Source organism: Poecilia latipinna, unplaced genomic scaffold, assembly GCF_001443285.1.
Source record: "Poecilia latipinna isolate Pla-1442-1.1 unplaced genomic scaffold, P_latipinna-1.0 Scaffold727, whole genome shotgun sequence".
Lineage (NCBI taxonomy): Eukaryota > Metazoa > Chordata > Actinopteri > Cyprinodontiformes > Poeciliidae > Poecilia > Poecilia latipinna.
The window spans coordinates 236,569-251,406 of NW_015113343.1; the positions used below are offsets into that span (position 1 = coordinate 236,569).

General features: G+C 39.4%; 1 protein-coding gene across 4 annotated transcripts in view; it reads left to right on the plus strand.

Moving 5' to 3' along the window:
- Nucleotides 1-14,838, plus strand: part of LOC106955338 (cingulin-like protein 1) — a 45,144-nt gene that overhangs the window by 11,902 nt on the left and 18,404 nt on the right. For 2 of the 4 annotated variants that reach the window (XM_015045455.1, XM_015045456.1), the window contains exons 1-6: nt 810-1,123; nt 4,415-4,528; nt 6,580-6,707; nt 13,042-13,162; nt 13,563-13,732; nt 14,282-14,366. In XM_015045455.1, coding sequence (XP_014900941.1) covers nt 1,010-1,123; nt 4,415-4,528; nt 6,580-6,707; nt 13,042-13,162; nt 13,563-13,732; nt 14,282-14,366 — 732 coding nt within the window. In that variant the 5' untranslated portion in view covers nt 810-1,009. Of the gene's footprint in view, nt 1-809; nt 1,124-4,414; nt 4,529-6,579; nt 6,708-13,041; nt 13,163-13,562; nt 13,733-14,281; nt 14,367-14,838 lie in introns of those variants that run through there. The other 2 variants (XM_015045458.1, XM_015045457.1) reach the window with 2 other exon arrangements.

Genomic DNA, 14,838 nt, shown 5'->3' on the forward strand with positions numbered 1-14,838 from the left:
TGTATCCGAGAGCCAGATGTTGCATAATGTCCGCCTGTGTGTGTGTGTGTGTGTGTGTGTGTGTGCGCAGTGTGTGCGTGCGCGGCCCTCGTTAAGGCGGCCTGCTTATCGGGGCGTGTCGGACCTGGAGTCGAGCCCAGGGCGTCGCCGCCTGAACACTCCCTGAGGTGGGAATCCAACCCGGAGCGAAGCGCCGACTTCACTTTCAGTTCTGATTCAAACGTCCAAATTTATTAAAAATGTGACCAGATTTATCTGCAGTAAAAACATAAAAATGTAACAAATAACCCTAAACACAGCTCAGGACGTCGTGCCCTTAATCTGCTGCAGGGGGCGCTGTGTCAGATTTATGCATCTAAATGAGAAACATGAAAATAATCTCCGAATCGGAGAAGTGAATAATTCCAGATACGGGGAAAAATTAGTGCTGAAATTCATTTCTTCCTCCACTGAACGTTTTGACTTTCCTCCGTTCTGTCCTCACTTCCTTCACTCCATCACTCCTTCTCTCCTTTCCTTGGTCATTTCCTTCCTTTGCTTCCTTCTGTTGTTTGATCCTTACTTCATCTTTCCTTTTTCCCTTCCGATTTTGTAATTTTCTTTTTTTCTTGTGTTCCTCCTTCCTTCTTTGTTCCATCCTTCCTTCCTTTCTTCCTTCCATCCTTCCTTCCTTCCTTCCTTTCTTCCTTCCTTCCTTCCTTCCTTCCTTCCTTCCTTCCTTCCTAGTGATCTTTATTATTTTAATCTCTCTGAATGAAGGAATCCTGACCTTTAACCTCAGCTCTTCTTTTCTTCCTTCCTTGTTTCTTTCTCTGTCTTTGAGCCTCTCACTTTGCTGCCAGACTTTTTCGGTTTTTTAGCCAATCGGGTCGCGTTCCCCAGCCTGAGTTTCTGTCTGTAGCCAATCGGGTCGCGTTCCCCAGCCTGAGTTTCTGTCTGTAGCCAATCGGGTCGGCTCCTCAGCTGGCTGACTCTCTGCCAGCTGCAGGTCGTTGTTAAGGTCGTCTCCATGTACACAGCGGCTCGGCTCGGCCCACCCAGCTGCTCTCCCACGGCCCAAATCTCCGTTAGTTTGAGCTCAGGCAGGAAAACGCTCAACATGAACGTCTCTGCTGATCCCACTGTGAGTATTTCACAAAATAAATAAAAATCTGCTGCTGGGACTTTAACACCACTTGGTTCTGTCTCAGTGGTTCTGCTCTTGCTGGTTGGATCTGATTTGTATCTAAACTCAAAAGTGCATTTTTAGAACTTAATTCTTCATTTTCAACCTAGAAAACGGTTGTACGGAAACCCATAGCTGTCAAAATAGAGTAAATGTAAAAAAAGAAATGTAGACATGATTTATTGTTTTGATTAATAAATGAAGCATCTCAGTAATGACAAATTTTTACAAGCAACATCCTACAGTTTTAACATGCAGAGCACGTACCACCAGAGGTACTGGTCCCACAGTTTGAGAAACATAGTGATAATACAGATGCGCCTCACTGAAATTACAGCGTAAAAATGAAATTTCTGTTTGATGTAAATCTGTTTCATACATAATTACGTATTTCGAGTATTTTTGTTGGTTTTCATTATTTCTGACCAATGAGAGAAGATTTTTAAATACAGAAATGTTACATTACGGCGTCTAATGTTGTTGAGTTTTGTACAAAATGAGTTTAGAGGTTTTGGTAGAATTGTTAAAAAGGTTAAATGTTTAATTTGTAGATAAAATTTCCTCTCAAGTCACTTTTCTTAAAGAACATAAAAAGAACGACGGTGTTCTAACTAACACAGGATAGATGTAATTTTAGCTGTTTCTAACTTTGGGCTGCACAGTTGGTAGAACTGTTGCCTTGCAGCAAGAAGGTCCTGGGTTCGGACCCAGACCCGGTCCTTCTGCATGGAGTTTGCATGTTCTCCCTGTGCATGGTGGGTTTTCTCCAGCTTCCTCCCACATGACGGTCAGGTTAATTGGCCTCTCAAATTGCCCCTAGGTGTGTGTGTGTGTGTGTGTGTGTGTGTGTGTGCGTGCATGGTTGTGTTGCCCTGTGACAGACTGGCGACCTGCCCAGGTGACCCCGCCTCTCACCTGGAACGTTAGCTGGAGAGGAACCAGCAACCCTCCCAAGCCCAATAAGGGACAAGGGTGTTAGAAAATGGATGGATGTTTCTAACATACAACTATTTATCTAATATTAATAAACCTTAAAACAAAAGGAAATAAATCACAGTTAAAGGTTACAAACAGTATTTAAAGTTTGAATACATGTATAAACCATCAACAGTAGCTAACGCTATTAGCTAGCCTGGACGCTAACTTCTTCAGCTTTGTGATTATCAGTAAAAGGATTTTTTTGTTTCCCTAAATAAACATTGTCAGTTTAAAACCAAATTCAAGTCCAGGTTAATATTTGTGTTACGATAACAGATTTATGAGCTGTTGGGTTAGCGACATGCTAACTTTCACTTAGTTAGCAAGTTACTTTCAGCTCTAACTCTGTCAGTTTGGCCAGTTGTAGTTTAACTGACACCCAGTAGATTTTTGAGGTTGATAATTACTTTGAAATCCTCCTAATGTTGTTGTTTTTGGTAAATAATTGCCTTAAATCTTATCCAGTATCTCTGACATGTTTAGCTAATATTGCTAACATCTACGGTTAGCCTCTTTTAAGCCAAAGCACCGATGCATTCAGGTCGTTCTGAAGGAAAACTGCAGAGTCATTTACAGCTTTTAATGGTGCTTAGCCGTATTAGCATATAATTTTTATTTAAAACCATAAAATGTGAGCATCTCCTTTGATAGAGGAGCCTGTCTGCTAGACATTACATTTCTATAGTGCTAATTTGTTTCTCCAATTACATTTAGCTGTGTAACATAATTAGCGGGAACATTAGCAGCATATAAGCCTAATTTCTAACAGACAGGGTCAAGGAGTAATGAGGAGAGAATTATAGCGTCTCACATTCATCAGGCACCACTTTGCTTTATAATTACCTTTTATGGAAGCTAAACAAGTTTGTTGGGCTTCTGATGGTTGAACGCAACTTAAATAATGTCAGTTTTGTCATTTCATCCCGTTTCTGAAGCGCGCGGCTTCCTGAGGAGCTAAAACACAATAGATGGTTCTGATTGAGTTTAATCAGTCATCACAGCGAGCGAGTCGTCAGCATCCGGCCCACTCATGTTACGACTTCTTCAACTCGCACTGCGATGCAAACGAATTAATTGCCGGCTGTCCATCTGTGTTTTCTACAGAACTGTTTACTCCTGACGGCGAGAGAAAAGTAGATGAAGACTTTGAGCCGGGAAGGTTCAGAATTACAATACTCCTCTGTTTCCATGTAGGTGTGTGAGCCCTGAACAAACGAGGCAGATTTCACTCCTGACTCGTCGTTTAGTTGCTCATTAAATCTGTCAGGAAGCTTCACAACCTTCGCAGCAACTCTTGGTTGAGTTTTTCCCGTTTTTTGGTTCATGTTCTTAAAATTTGTTTAGCCTTTAAAAAGTCGTCTTGTGTTTTGAAACCATTTAATTAAACCTGCAGAGGAAGCAGGAGACACTGGAAATGGAGCGTTTGACCTCCGTACACAACCCTGCACTGCAAAAACACAACGTCGTACCAAGTGTTTTTATTTAGTTTCTAGTGCAAATATCTTAGAACACTTAAAATGAGACAAAACTTACCTAGAAGTAACTTTTTATCAAGATGAAAGAGATTGTTTTAAGTTAATAATTCCTTAATATTGATGAAAAAGTGCCAGTTTATTTCACTTATAGCAGGGAAAATGTATCTGCCATCAAACTCTTACTTCTTTATCATATTAAGGAAATATTGTCTCAAAACAAACTCTTTGATCTTGCTGTAAAGTTACTTAAAAGTTGGTTCACTTGAAATAACAGAATAAAATTTCTGCAGAGTTTGTGTTTTACCACAAACTGCTGCTTGCTGGTTTGCATCTATGATGCGGAAATATCAACAAAATGCTGATATTTTGGTGAAAACCATCATCATCATCTTCATCATCTTTGGGGCAGTAAACTGTTCTCACAATAATCTGATTTCTGTTACATTTTATTGGTATTTAGAAAAATCACCAAATAAAAAACACAATTAAAGGAAAACAATCTGTTGAACGTCTGACCGGTTCATCGGTTTAGGAAACGATTTAAAATAATTCCTGTGATAATTATCTGACCTGGATGGAAACTGATGTGAAAGGAAACTGAAACCTGAAGAAAGATGGAAAATCTGCAGACCAAGCTAGCATCAGTTAGCTTGGAAGCTACATTAGCCCAGTCTCTGACGTTAGCTTAAAGCTGCAGCGCTTCACTCTGCTGTTTTCAAGTGTTGTGAAACTCTCTGGTTCTGAAAGTTGAGTCAGACTTACTGATAAATCCCTGCGCTCCCGTCTCTCTGCTCAGACTCCAGATTTCCAGAGGAGCGGAGAGGAGCTGCCCGTTTCTGTGGACGAACTACGGCAGCTGATAGAGGACAAAGTTAGCTTCCTGCAGCTAGCGACTGCAGACAACCAGCAGGTAAAAACCTCACAAGTTTAAAATCCAGAGTTCATGAATCCGAGCCACTCAGAGAAGCTCAGAACTGAACCAAATGAATTAGATTCATTAGTGATCTGAATAGTGTGGAGTACTTTTTTAGTCAGATCCAGCTGCAGGTCTGAGATTTTTTTGGAGAATGTCGATGAATGTCATTAAATTAGGCAAAAATTAATTTGTTGTGATTTTTTTTATGTATTAACAAGTATTGATTAATAATTGATAGCAAAAGGTGCTTAATAAAAGATATTTTCAATAAAATTTGAACCGGGTGAAGCTAAAACTGCTGGTTTGAGTTCTGGATAAAACATGCTTACAGACATACATAATGCAGAAAATGTAAATATTTTTGTACAGTTGTGCCTTAATTGCTACTCTGAGTTGTTCTCTGAGGCAATATATTCCAGTTAATAACTAATAAATTACTAAATCAGTTGAAAATTATTTCAATAATTGATTAATCTGATTAATCGTTTCAATCTCACCAGATTTCCTATCAGAGAAAAGAACTGAATACAAATGCACTCCACACTTTTCAGATCTAAATTTCTTAAAAATATTGAATTCTGAATTATTTTCCTGCTGTGTTGTTTTATCTCATAAAATCCCTAAATAAGAAACTAAATGAGATAAAATGTGGAAACGCCGATTTTTCACGAGGTTTGGAGAAAAACATGTTTTCAGAATCGTGTTTCTGATCCGATCCGGTTGCTTCATCCTGACCGTCTGGACTTTATTTCATCACAACTCTTCAGGCCAAAAGCTTCATTTTTCTCCTCTCACATGAAATCTGCTTCAGTCAGCGCCGATTAAAAACCAGACCTGGATTCAGACGGAGAATATTAGAAATCCTTCATCTGATCCGTTTTGTTCCTCCTGCAAAAACAAAATATCAACAAATAGTTTAAACATTTTAGTTCACAGGAAATAAGACAAAATTAACTCACAAGCAAGAAATAGCAGCTTTTTTTAGTCAATTTCTTAAAATTAGTTTCAAATAACTAGGTGGATTATTTAAGTGACTCTGGATTATTAATAATCTGCCAGTGGAGATTAAGAGTTTCTGATCAGTATTATGGGATTATTGATGGATATTTGGCTGGAAGTCGTCGTATTTCAGGTTTTCTGGGATGTTTTCTGTGGAGGTAAATGTTGTTGAGCTGTGCTGCTGGTCGGTTCTGGCGGCGCCGGTCCGGCTGACTCAGTCGGACTCAGACGGACAGATGACGGGGTGGATCGGGTCGATCTCCGCGTTCTGCCAGGATGACTCAGCCGGTCTGTTGTCTTCCAGCCCACGGCGCTCCGGAGGCCTCTGGCCGCTTCAGCAGGCTCAGACTGGATCAGAACCGGGCCGCTACGCCGGTACTGATGTCCTCAGTCTGACCCGGTTCCCCTGGATCTGTCCGGACTGTCTGGTCAGCAGAACCGCTGGGTTCTGTTTGGCTTCGCTCGGCTCTTAAAGGGCCGGTTCACCTGAACCATCGGTCCAGATCCGGTCATCACACTGTAAAAAGTGAATAACTGGATCAAACACTTGCCTCAGCAAGTACGTGGCGACAGTGGAGAGCAACAAGCATCGGTGTGGCGTTTAGCATTAGCTTTGCTAAATACCAGGTTGGTAAAGAGCTTTAGTGGTCCAGACGTCTCCATTTCTCTCTTTTTGTTCATCTGTCTTCCCCTCTCTCTCTCTATCTCTATCTCTCTCTCTATCTCTCTCTCTCTCTCTCTCTATATATATATATATATATATATATATATATACTACATCTCATCCTACAGCCACTGGGTCAGGGGTCGTTTCTATCAGAGCTAGGCTCAGCAGCAGCTACAGCAGCTGCAGCAGCAGCTGCAGCAGCAGCAGTGACTCTGTTAGCTTGTGAAATTACAAACTTCTGGTTGCATCTCTAACTTCTAACAGTCGGGAAAACAGGATTTCTCATTTTGCCGTCTGACCTTTCAGGAGGTTTCTGATGCGTCGTCCGTCGCCTTTTTTAAGGTTGACCTCTGAACTCTGGTTGAAATGTTTCTGTCAGGGTTTGGTGTTGGAGGAGAACCCAGAACAGGAGCTGTCACGGTTTGCTGCTCTGAGTCAGGCGTTGACCTTTCACCTCCAGGAGCTGCAGAGCCGAACGGAGCAGGAGCTCAGAAACATCCAGACACAGTGAGTGGAAACCAGCGCCAGCTGTCTACTGGTCTCTACTGGTCTGACTGGTCAGAGGAAACGAGAAAAACTTTCTGGATTAATAATTTCTAGAATTATCTGTTTAATTATTTACAGATCATTTGTTTTCCCCCTTTAAATTACGATACATTTAACTGATTCTTTCATTATTTATTATAATAATTACTCTTATTAGCAGCGGTAAGCACATTTACGCTAACGGGCAAACAGAGGAGCTAATTTTTAGATTAGCGCTTTTACTAACTATGAGAACATTTAGCACATTTAGCTTCTGCTAAATTAAAGTTTCCAGATACATTTTAAAGCTGTTCTGTTGTCTGGACTGTTTTCAGACGTCTGTTGACGTTTTGGTTAAATTATGTTAACGTTCATGTTGACATTGAGGCATGTGGAGATAAACATGGTGGAATTTAGCATGTTAGCATCAGCTTCCGCCAAATGCCGCTTTGGTCTAGCGCTCTGGTGTTAGCGCCTACAAAATACTGTGCTGATGTAGCACGTTAGCATTGTGACTAATGGCAGCGCAGCAGAGGATTGTGGGACGTTTAACGATGTAGTCAGTAGGGAAATAAATAAATATATTGGTAAATATCGGTTATCTGCCAGTAATGTTGTTGATTTTGGCTCAGATTTTCGGATCGGTGCATCCTGAGTTTTACATGAATTAGAACTTTGCTGTTTTCATATTGATTATGTTTTTTCAATATATCTGATCAAAATGTGACTTTTTCTACCAGTTAAACATTCCTGCATGGCTTTGGTGGTTTTATTGTATTAATTGACTCTTAAAAGTCAAATATCGGCTCATTTATCAGCGGAAAAGGATAAAACTCAGATGTTTCTGTTCCTCAGTCGGAACATGAAACCTCTTTGTTTTATTAGCTCTCCTCTCTGTTCTGTTGTTTTTGAGCCGCTGTGTTAGCGCGCGGTGCGGCGCGGCGCTGTTTGAACATGAGTGGGTGTGGAGCGGCTCGGTGTTGGTCTGTGGGATTTTCTTGTCACATGAAAGTGTCTCCTGACAGCAGCAGGTTCTGCTTCGCTGCAGCAGACAACAGGATCCTACTTGCCTCCCTCAGTTTGAGTCGAGCAGAAGGAAACGAAAGTGGATTCTTCGTCCGTTTGTTTGTAGGAGGGATTCCTGTTCACCTGTGGGAACCGCCGCAAACGGGGAAAACACATCAGTGAGGCTCTGACTTCCTGTCTGGACATTTTATTGACTTCGGCGATGCAAGCTTTGGGCCACTTCATAAAACTTGAATCGTCAAATTTAAACAAATAAATTAGAATTTTAAAGTGTTTTAATCACAATCAGTTTTATTCACCAAGCTGTGCACAAACAAGGTATTTGATATTGATTTCACTTTCTATTTACTGTAAATATACAAAAAGGAAAAGTAATAAATTTAACTTTGAAGCAAACCGTGTGTGTCCAGGATGTGTGTGGTCTGCAGACCTTAACTACCTTCACTGAAGCTGACAAGCAAGAGAAAACTAAACATAACTGGGAAAAAACAGCTTGAATCTGAAAATTAGTTCGTTTTTTCACTCAAACTTTTTGGCCTAAATGTAGCTCCATAAGTCTGTCTTTAACATGTCCTATTTTCCATATAAAACCCTGGACAGACATGAAAATGGACACTCGTGTCCTCAGGAACGTTTTGTCCCTTTCAGTGGAGGAATTTAACAGGACTTTTGTTTGAGGAAAAACTTTTTGTCCAGTTCGTTCTGCTTCCAAGTGGGAATCACCATGGCAACAGGTGACTCAGCATTTTCCTTTTCTATTTCTTTTTTAAATAAATCCAACATGGAGCCAAGTATATGGTAGAGTTTGAGTCTCTAGTGTTTTTATTGATTAAGAAGAAACAGGAAGAGGCTTCAACTTGGACTTTCAAAATAAAGTCAATATGTTAATAAATAAAAGAAACTGGTGTGTTATGGTTTAGATTTTTGGAAATTCAGGTTTCAGATACTTAAAATGACATGGAAGCTGCATGAAGGGCTTTAGATTTTGATTCACATTTTTTAGTGTGAAAAACATTAAATATCCAAACAGGAAGTGAAGTTTTTCACACAGTTTGATATCCTGGGTTTGGATTTTCTTCATATTTTTAGGTTCCTGTGTGATTAATTAGCTGGAGATATTTGTTTCTACTGCTAAATACTTATGATTTGAATCCTCCTGGTGTTGATGAAGATGTGTGAACCTTAGTTTGGAGTTCATCACCTTCCTGCTGTCGGATCAGGACCAGATTTTCTCTTGTCTCGTTTTTCTGCAGCTCTGCTCTCATGGCGTCGCCGTTTCTCCTTCCTTTGTTTCAGAAAAGACGAGTTAAAACACATCGAGGTGTGGCGGCTCACACACCCTCTCCTTTAAACTCTGATCATATTCCAGGAAACCTGCAGCTTCTCCTCAGATCAGAGTCCAGACGCAGCAGAGGCTGATGCTTATCGCTGCTTCCTGCAGATTTATCTGCTGCTGGAGGATTTAACGTCCGATCCACCAACAGGGACTGATCCTTTAAATCTGAAATAAATCAACTCATTTCTCCCGTTTGCTGATTATTAAATCCACAGTTACCACTTTTCTCTCTGTGGTGCCAGATGAGACAAACACAGTATGAAGCACGGTGGAGGAGGAATGATGCTGTGGGCTCAGAGAACCTGGAAGTTATTGGTTTCTATCAGAGTTCATGGTCCATTCAAAGCTTTCTAGAGTCAGATGTGAGTCCATGTTTGATCCAATCTGGGTTGTTGGGAGAAAAAAACTGCTGGAATGGCCTAGTCAAAGTCCAGCTGCAAACATTAATCAACTGTAAAGTGGGATTTTTTATTTTAAGTTGAGTTTGCATGTAAATAATTTGTGAAGTTTGCGGAGGAGAGGTGTAGTTTCCATCACGACTGTGTGCGTTGCCATGGTTTCCGCTGACAGGCTGCGGTTATGCAACAGGACTTCATCGCTGCCAACAGCAACAGGCCGACTGACAGGTTGGAAACGTCCCAGCTGAGCTGCCAGCTCAGCGCTTCATCTTTAAATCTTCTCCCGTTTGAAAGTGACGGGGAAAAGCCGCTGAACCTGCTGCAGCGTGAGATAACTGTCACTGGAACCGGCTCGTAAATCCAACTGAACCCAACGGGTTTGACCTCCAGCCTGCATTCAGCGACCTTCACCCGAAACTAAGATTCTGCAAACGGTTTTAAAGACAAATGACGTTTTTCATTTAGTTTTTGCTGACAGTGCAAAGTGACAATTGACTCAAATTACCTGTTTTGTTCTTAATGAGGCAAAAGTATTTTATTTTTTTAAATCTCTAACATGAATTAGAAATCCACTTCAAAAAACGATTATTTTATTTAACTGTACTGCCAGGTCTGCCAGGCCAGGCGGTGGCGCTGCAGTGCTTCCAAAGAATGACGCAGTAGACAGAAAAACACCAATAGAGAGAGATATGGAGCTACAACGTTGTAGTTTAAAAATAGAAGCGGCTCACATGAAAACACAGAAACATTTTGAAATGTATCTGGAAACGATTATTTTTAAAACCGGATCTCTAAATTATTAAAATTAATCTGAAATCATTTGAATCATTTGACCAAAATAACGACAAAAAATCAGAACTGAGCATCAAAACCTGCAGGGGGAAAGTGAGTTGCTAAAATATTTAATAATTTGTAGGAATATAAATGATGATCAATATTTGAAATTCATGACGTTGTTTTGCATTTTTCTGGTATGAAATCTATCATGGATCCGTTTATATTCTGTGATTTATCGTAATAATTTGGATTGGTTGAAGTTTTGTTCTGGGCACCATCCCAGGCTCCAGCCCAGGGCCCCACACCCTGTGGCTCCGGCCCTGGACTCGGGTTTTCTCTGCTCTCAGTGGAAACATTTTAAATATTGATCTTTTCATTCCCCGCCTCACCTTTGACGTGTTTCCTCCCGGGTCTTGTTCATCTGACCGAATCATTTTCTGGTGGAGAAACAAACGTAAATCCAGGTGAATGTGTGAATTCTGGTTGTGAAATAATGAGGAGATAAAAACCCGGCAGGTTCTGGTGCGAGGAGCGCTGTGCCGTCTTCACGCCTCTCCATACGTCAGCAGATCCGCCGGCAGCTGGCGCAGGAAGTGTTCACGTGTGTCAGGCGTCGGTTCTGGTTCCGGTCCACCGGGACGTTTCCCAGGTGATTCGTCCTGGTTTCCTCCAATAAATACGTTTCTACAGGTTGAATAACAAGGAGATTCACACAAAACGGCAGATTTTACTGTAATATTTAAAATGTTTCACTGTAGTTTTTGTAAACAAACCTTTACGTTATTATTTCTCTGTATTATTGAGCATTTTAATGAATTATGGAGATCAATTCTGGGTAAAAATATGTTTATCCCCCTAAATATTTCTTCTGCTTTTGATTATTTATCACACTAAAATGATTCTCATCAAACAAATCTGAAGTAAAAGCAAACTGAAATTTTAAAATTGTATGAAAACTAACCTGGTTCACTGAAAAGTAACGGTGGCAGCATCATGCTGTGGGCTTCCTTTCACCACCACTGGGGGTAAAGTTAAATCAGTAGTGAAAATATATGGGAATAAAACAGAAACTTCATCAGTCCTCAGTGTTTCTCTGAAGGATCACAGATTAGTTTTAATCTGAATTATTTTTAAATGTTGATGTTTTTAAACACCATAAAAATGGATATTTTACAAAATATATATAAATAAAATCTAATTCCTGTGATAATTTATGGACTACAACAGTTTATCTCTGTGTTCCCGCTCTACATCATGAATAAAATTCGTCTCTTCAGGTGAAGCTTCTCCTTCTTAAACTCGTTAACAGGATATGAATTTATTTCTCTTTGTGTTTTTATTCTTTGAAATGATTTACCTGCTTCATCAAAGCCTCCTCTTCCTCGTCACAAACAAAACACTTCAGATCCTTTGATGCTTTCTAACAGAGGTCTAGTGCCTCCCAGTGGACAGATGGGGAATCACTCACTGCTTCCATCATTTTAAAGCAGAAAAATTAGAATAATCAGATATTTTTTTATTATAAATCAAGTTTTTACACAAACCTGCAGCTTTGTATTAAAGTTGATGTCTGTCTGGATTTTAGTGGTGATATTAATCACCAAACTTTTGTCTGTGTTTGCAGTTAAAAACCTGCAGCCTGTCAGGATTTAGGATCCCAAACTGCTGCTTTTATTCACATCTTTCTGGATTCAGTGATCAGCTGGTTTTGGGTTTTCTGGGGTGAAACAGAACAAACAGATTCCTTCAGATTTGTTTTTACTCAAACAGCAAAAAAACTGAAATATGTGTTGAATAAGTTGCTCAATAATTACATTTCTGCAAAGCTTTGTCATTTTTCACTGCCTAAATATTTGCTGTTCTGTTTTATCTTGGAATATTGAATGATTTCCAGAAGAACAATCCAGTTTGTGTGGAGCACTAAAGCAGCCAAAATGAAAATAAATACAGAAATAAATGAAAGCCAGTTAAATCTGGCAGCAAAGCAGATGTAACAATAAAGAACAGAGACATGGGAGGAAATCTGGGAATAAATATGAGAAATAAGCAGACGAAGAAATAAAAAAGGTACAGCTATAAAAATAAACTCAGGCTAAATATTTCCATATATATAAAATATTTTTGTAAATAAAAATATGCAAAACGGAAATAAATTGAGCCAATAAATCAGTACAATACATAAAACAGTACAAATCTGAGAAACAAGTTAACCATTTATACAAGGTCTAAAATTGTAAGCAAAATAATTCATATGAATATTTGTTTTTTCTGTTTAAGAATTTTGTCAGTATTAGTCCTCCATTCTTTTGTATTTAATTTATTTTACAATTTGTAACCTTGTAACTTTTATTAATTTTATATGTATTATTCCTCCATACATATAGCTTTCCTTTACTATTTATGTCTCCCTGAAGCCTTTATTAATTTTGGCTATATTAGTGCCCCATACTTTTAGTACTTCACTCATTTGCTACATCTGTAGCATTTAATTATGGCAGTACTAGTCTTCCATGCATTTACTATGAGTATGTCTCTGAAGTTGTTAATTTTGGCTGTATTGGCTCTCCATACGTTTCGTACTTGATTTATTTTACTATTTACATATCTCTGTAGCTTTTATTCGTAATATGGCCACATTAGTAGTACTTATCTTATTTTCCTCTTTATAAATCTTTGCAGCTGTTATTAGTTTTGGCCGTGTTGGTGGTCCGTACCTGTGCTGCTGTTGTGATAGTTGTAAATCAGCAGGGAGGGACTCTGAATGTGTTTTTGTCTCCAGACTGTGTGGGATCGAAGGCCGCCTGCAGCAGCTGACCGCCGAGCCGCCCGACCTTCAGCAGAAGAAGAAACAGACAGAAGAAGAAGAAGCGACGACCGCTTCCTGCCCTCAGACGACCGCCGTAAGTTACCACAGAGAAACATCCAGACTTCACTTTGAGGAAACCCTAACCCTTTGAGGAAACATTCAGCAGATCAGCATCGATTCAGAATCATGGAAAAGGTTTCCCTTACAAAGAGCAAAATCTGTTTGTTCATTGATTCGTTTCTGAGTCCACAGTTTGAAAAACAATCACAGTAAACAGGAAACGCGTTTGATTTCAGAATAAAAGATGTTAGGATGTGAAAGTAGCAGGATAATGAAATGACTTGATAACTTGAGCTTTTTCTCATTAAAACAACTTGTTTTCATCTGGTAAAATGATAAAAATATTCTCATATAATTTATTCCCTAATAATCCGTCGTAGCTCCTCTCTGCAGCTGCCTGATGAAAATGTTTCCATTTTCTCGTGTTTCTGCAGAAGCTTGAGGCCGTCGTAGCCGATCGTTTGATCCGGTCTGAACAGCTGGTGTTCCAGGAGCAGGCACTGAGCGCGCTCCGTGACCTGCTGACCCTCGACCTGCACAGGTACCAGGAAGAGAGCCGCAAACTCACCTGCTTCACTGAGAAGATCATTGGCCGAGCGGACAGGTAAACCAGCTGGAACCACCAGGGCCGGCCCAAGGCATGTGTGAGATGAGCACCAAACTAGCATGATAAAGAAATTTATATTTAAAAATGCATATAATAATACAAACTAAATTCTGTTAAGCATGGAAAAAAAACATTTCTGTTGTTTTCATAGTTGTTACACAAATAATATTAACGTTTTTACTGTAAATTTAGTATTTATCAGCTGATTTTACTTTTAAAACAGTTAAAATAAATAATACGGCACCTTAAACACGACTCTGCATTTCAAAATCCAAATAATTATTTTTAGTTTGTTAATCCTGTGACGTTAAAATCAAGAGCTGTAATAACTCTGGTATGATGTAAGCTAATTATAAATTAAGCTAATGCTAGCAGGTATGCTACAAACACAGAGTAGCTTAGGAATGATAAAGCATCTGGTGTTGATATGTTGGTGTGGGGGCCCCCCATAAAACCAGCTTCGGGCCCCATAAAGGTTTGTTCCGGCCCTGGGGATCCGTCAGCTGCGTTGTTGTTGATGGATGAATAATTATTCGTCTTTTCCAGGTCAAACGGAGAGAAAACGTTCATCTGTGCAGACGGTGAAGAAAGTATGCAAGGAAAGAACGAGGCGGAGCCGGAAAAGAACATGGTACAGAAAAACGTCTAATTCATGAAACATTTTTAACGTTTAACTTCAGCTGAATCCTCTGGGTGGATTTCAGTGTTAAAGACTAAAAACTAACATTTTCCTTCATTATTGATGCATAAAACTAAATCTGCTGCTGACTTCATCCACTTACACAATCCTAACCTGTAACAATCAGGGTTACAATAGCTTTGGGTTTTAGTTTTATTTCATTTGGACTTTGTCTAATTCGGTTAGTTTTAATTAGTTTTTAAAGTGTTTTTGTTCATTTTTATTAGTTATTATTAACTAAACATTGTTTAGTTTTTATTAGTTGTAGTAATAGTTTAGTTTTTTCATATTTTGGTTGATTTTGAGGTGCAGATTTCAAAAAGGTAAATTATTGTTGAACTAACTGATTCTGTAGTTTTCTACAAACTTTTCTAGCAAAATGGCAAAATTTTCCAACTCTGAACTTAAAAAAAAGTCTAAAAGT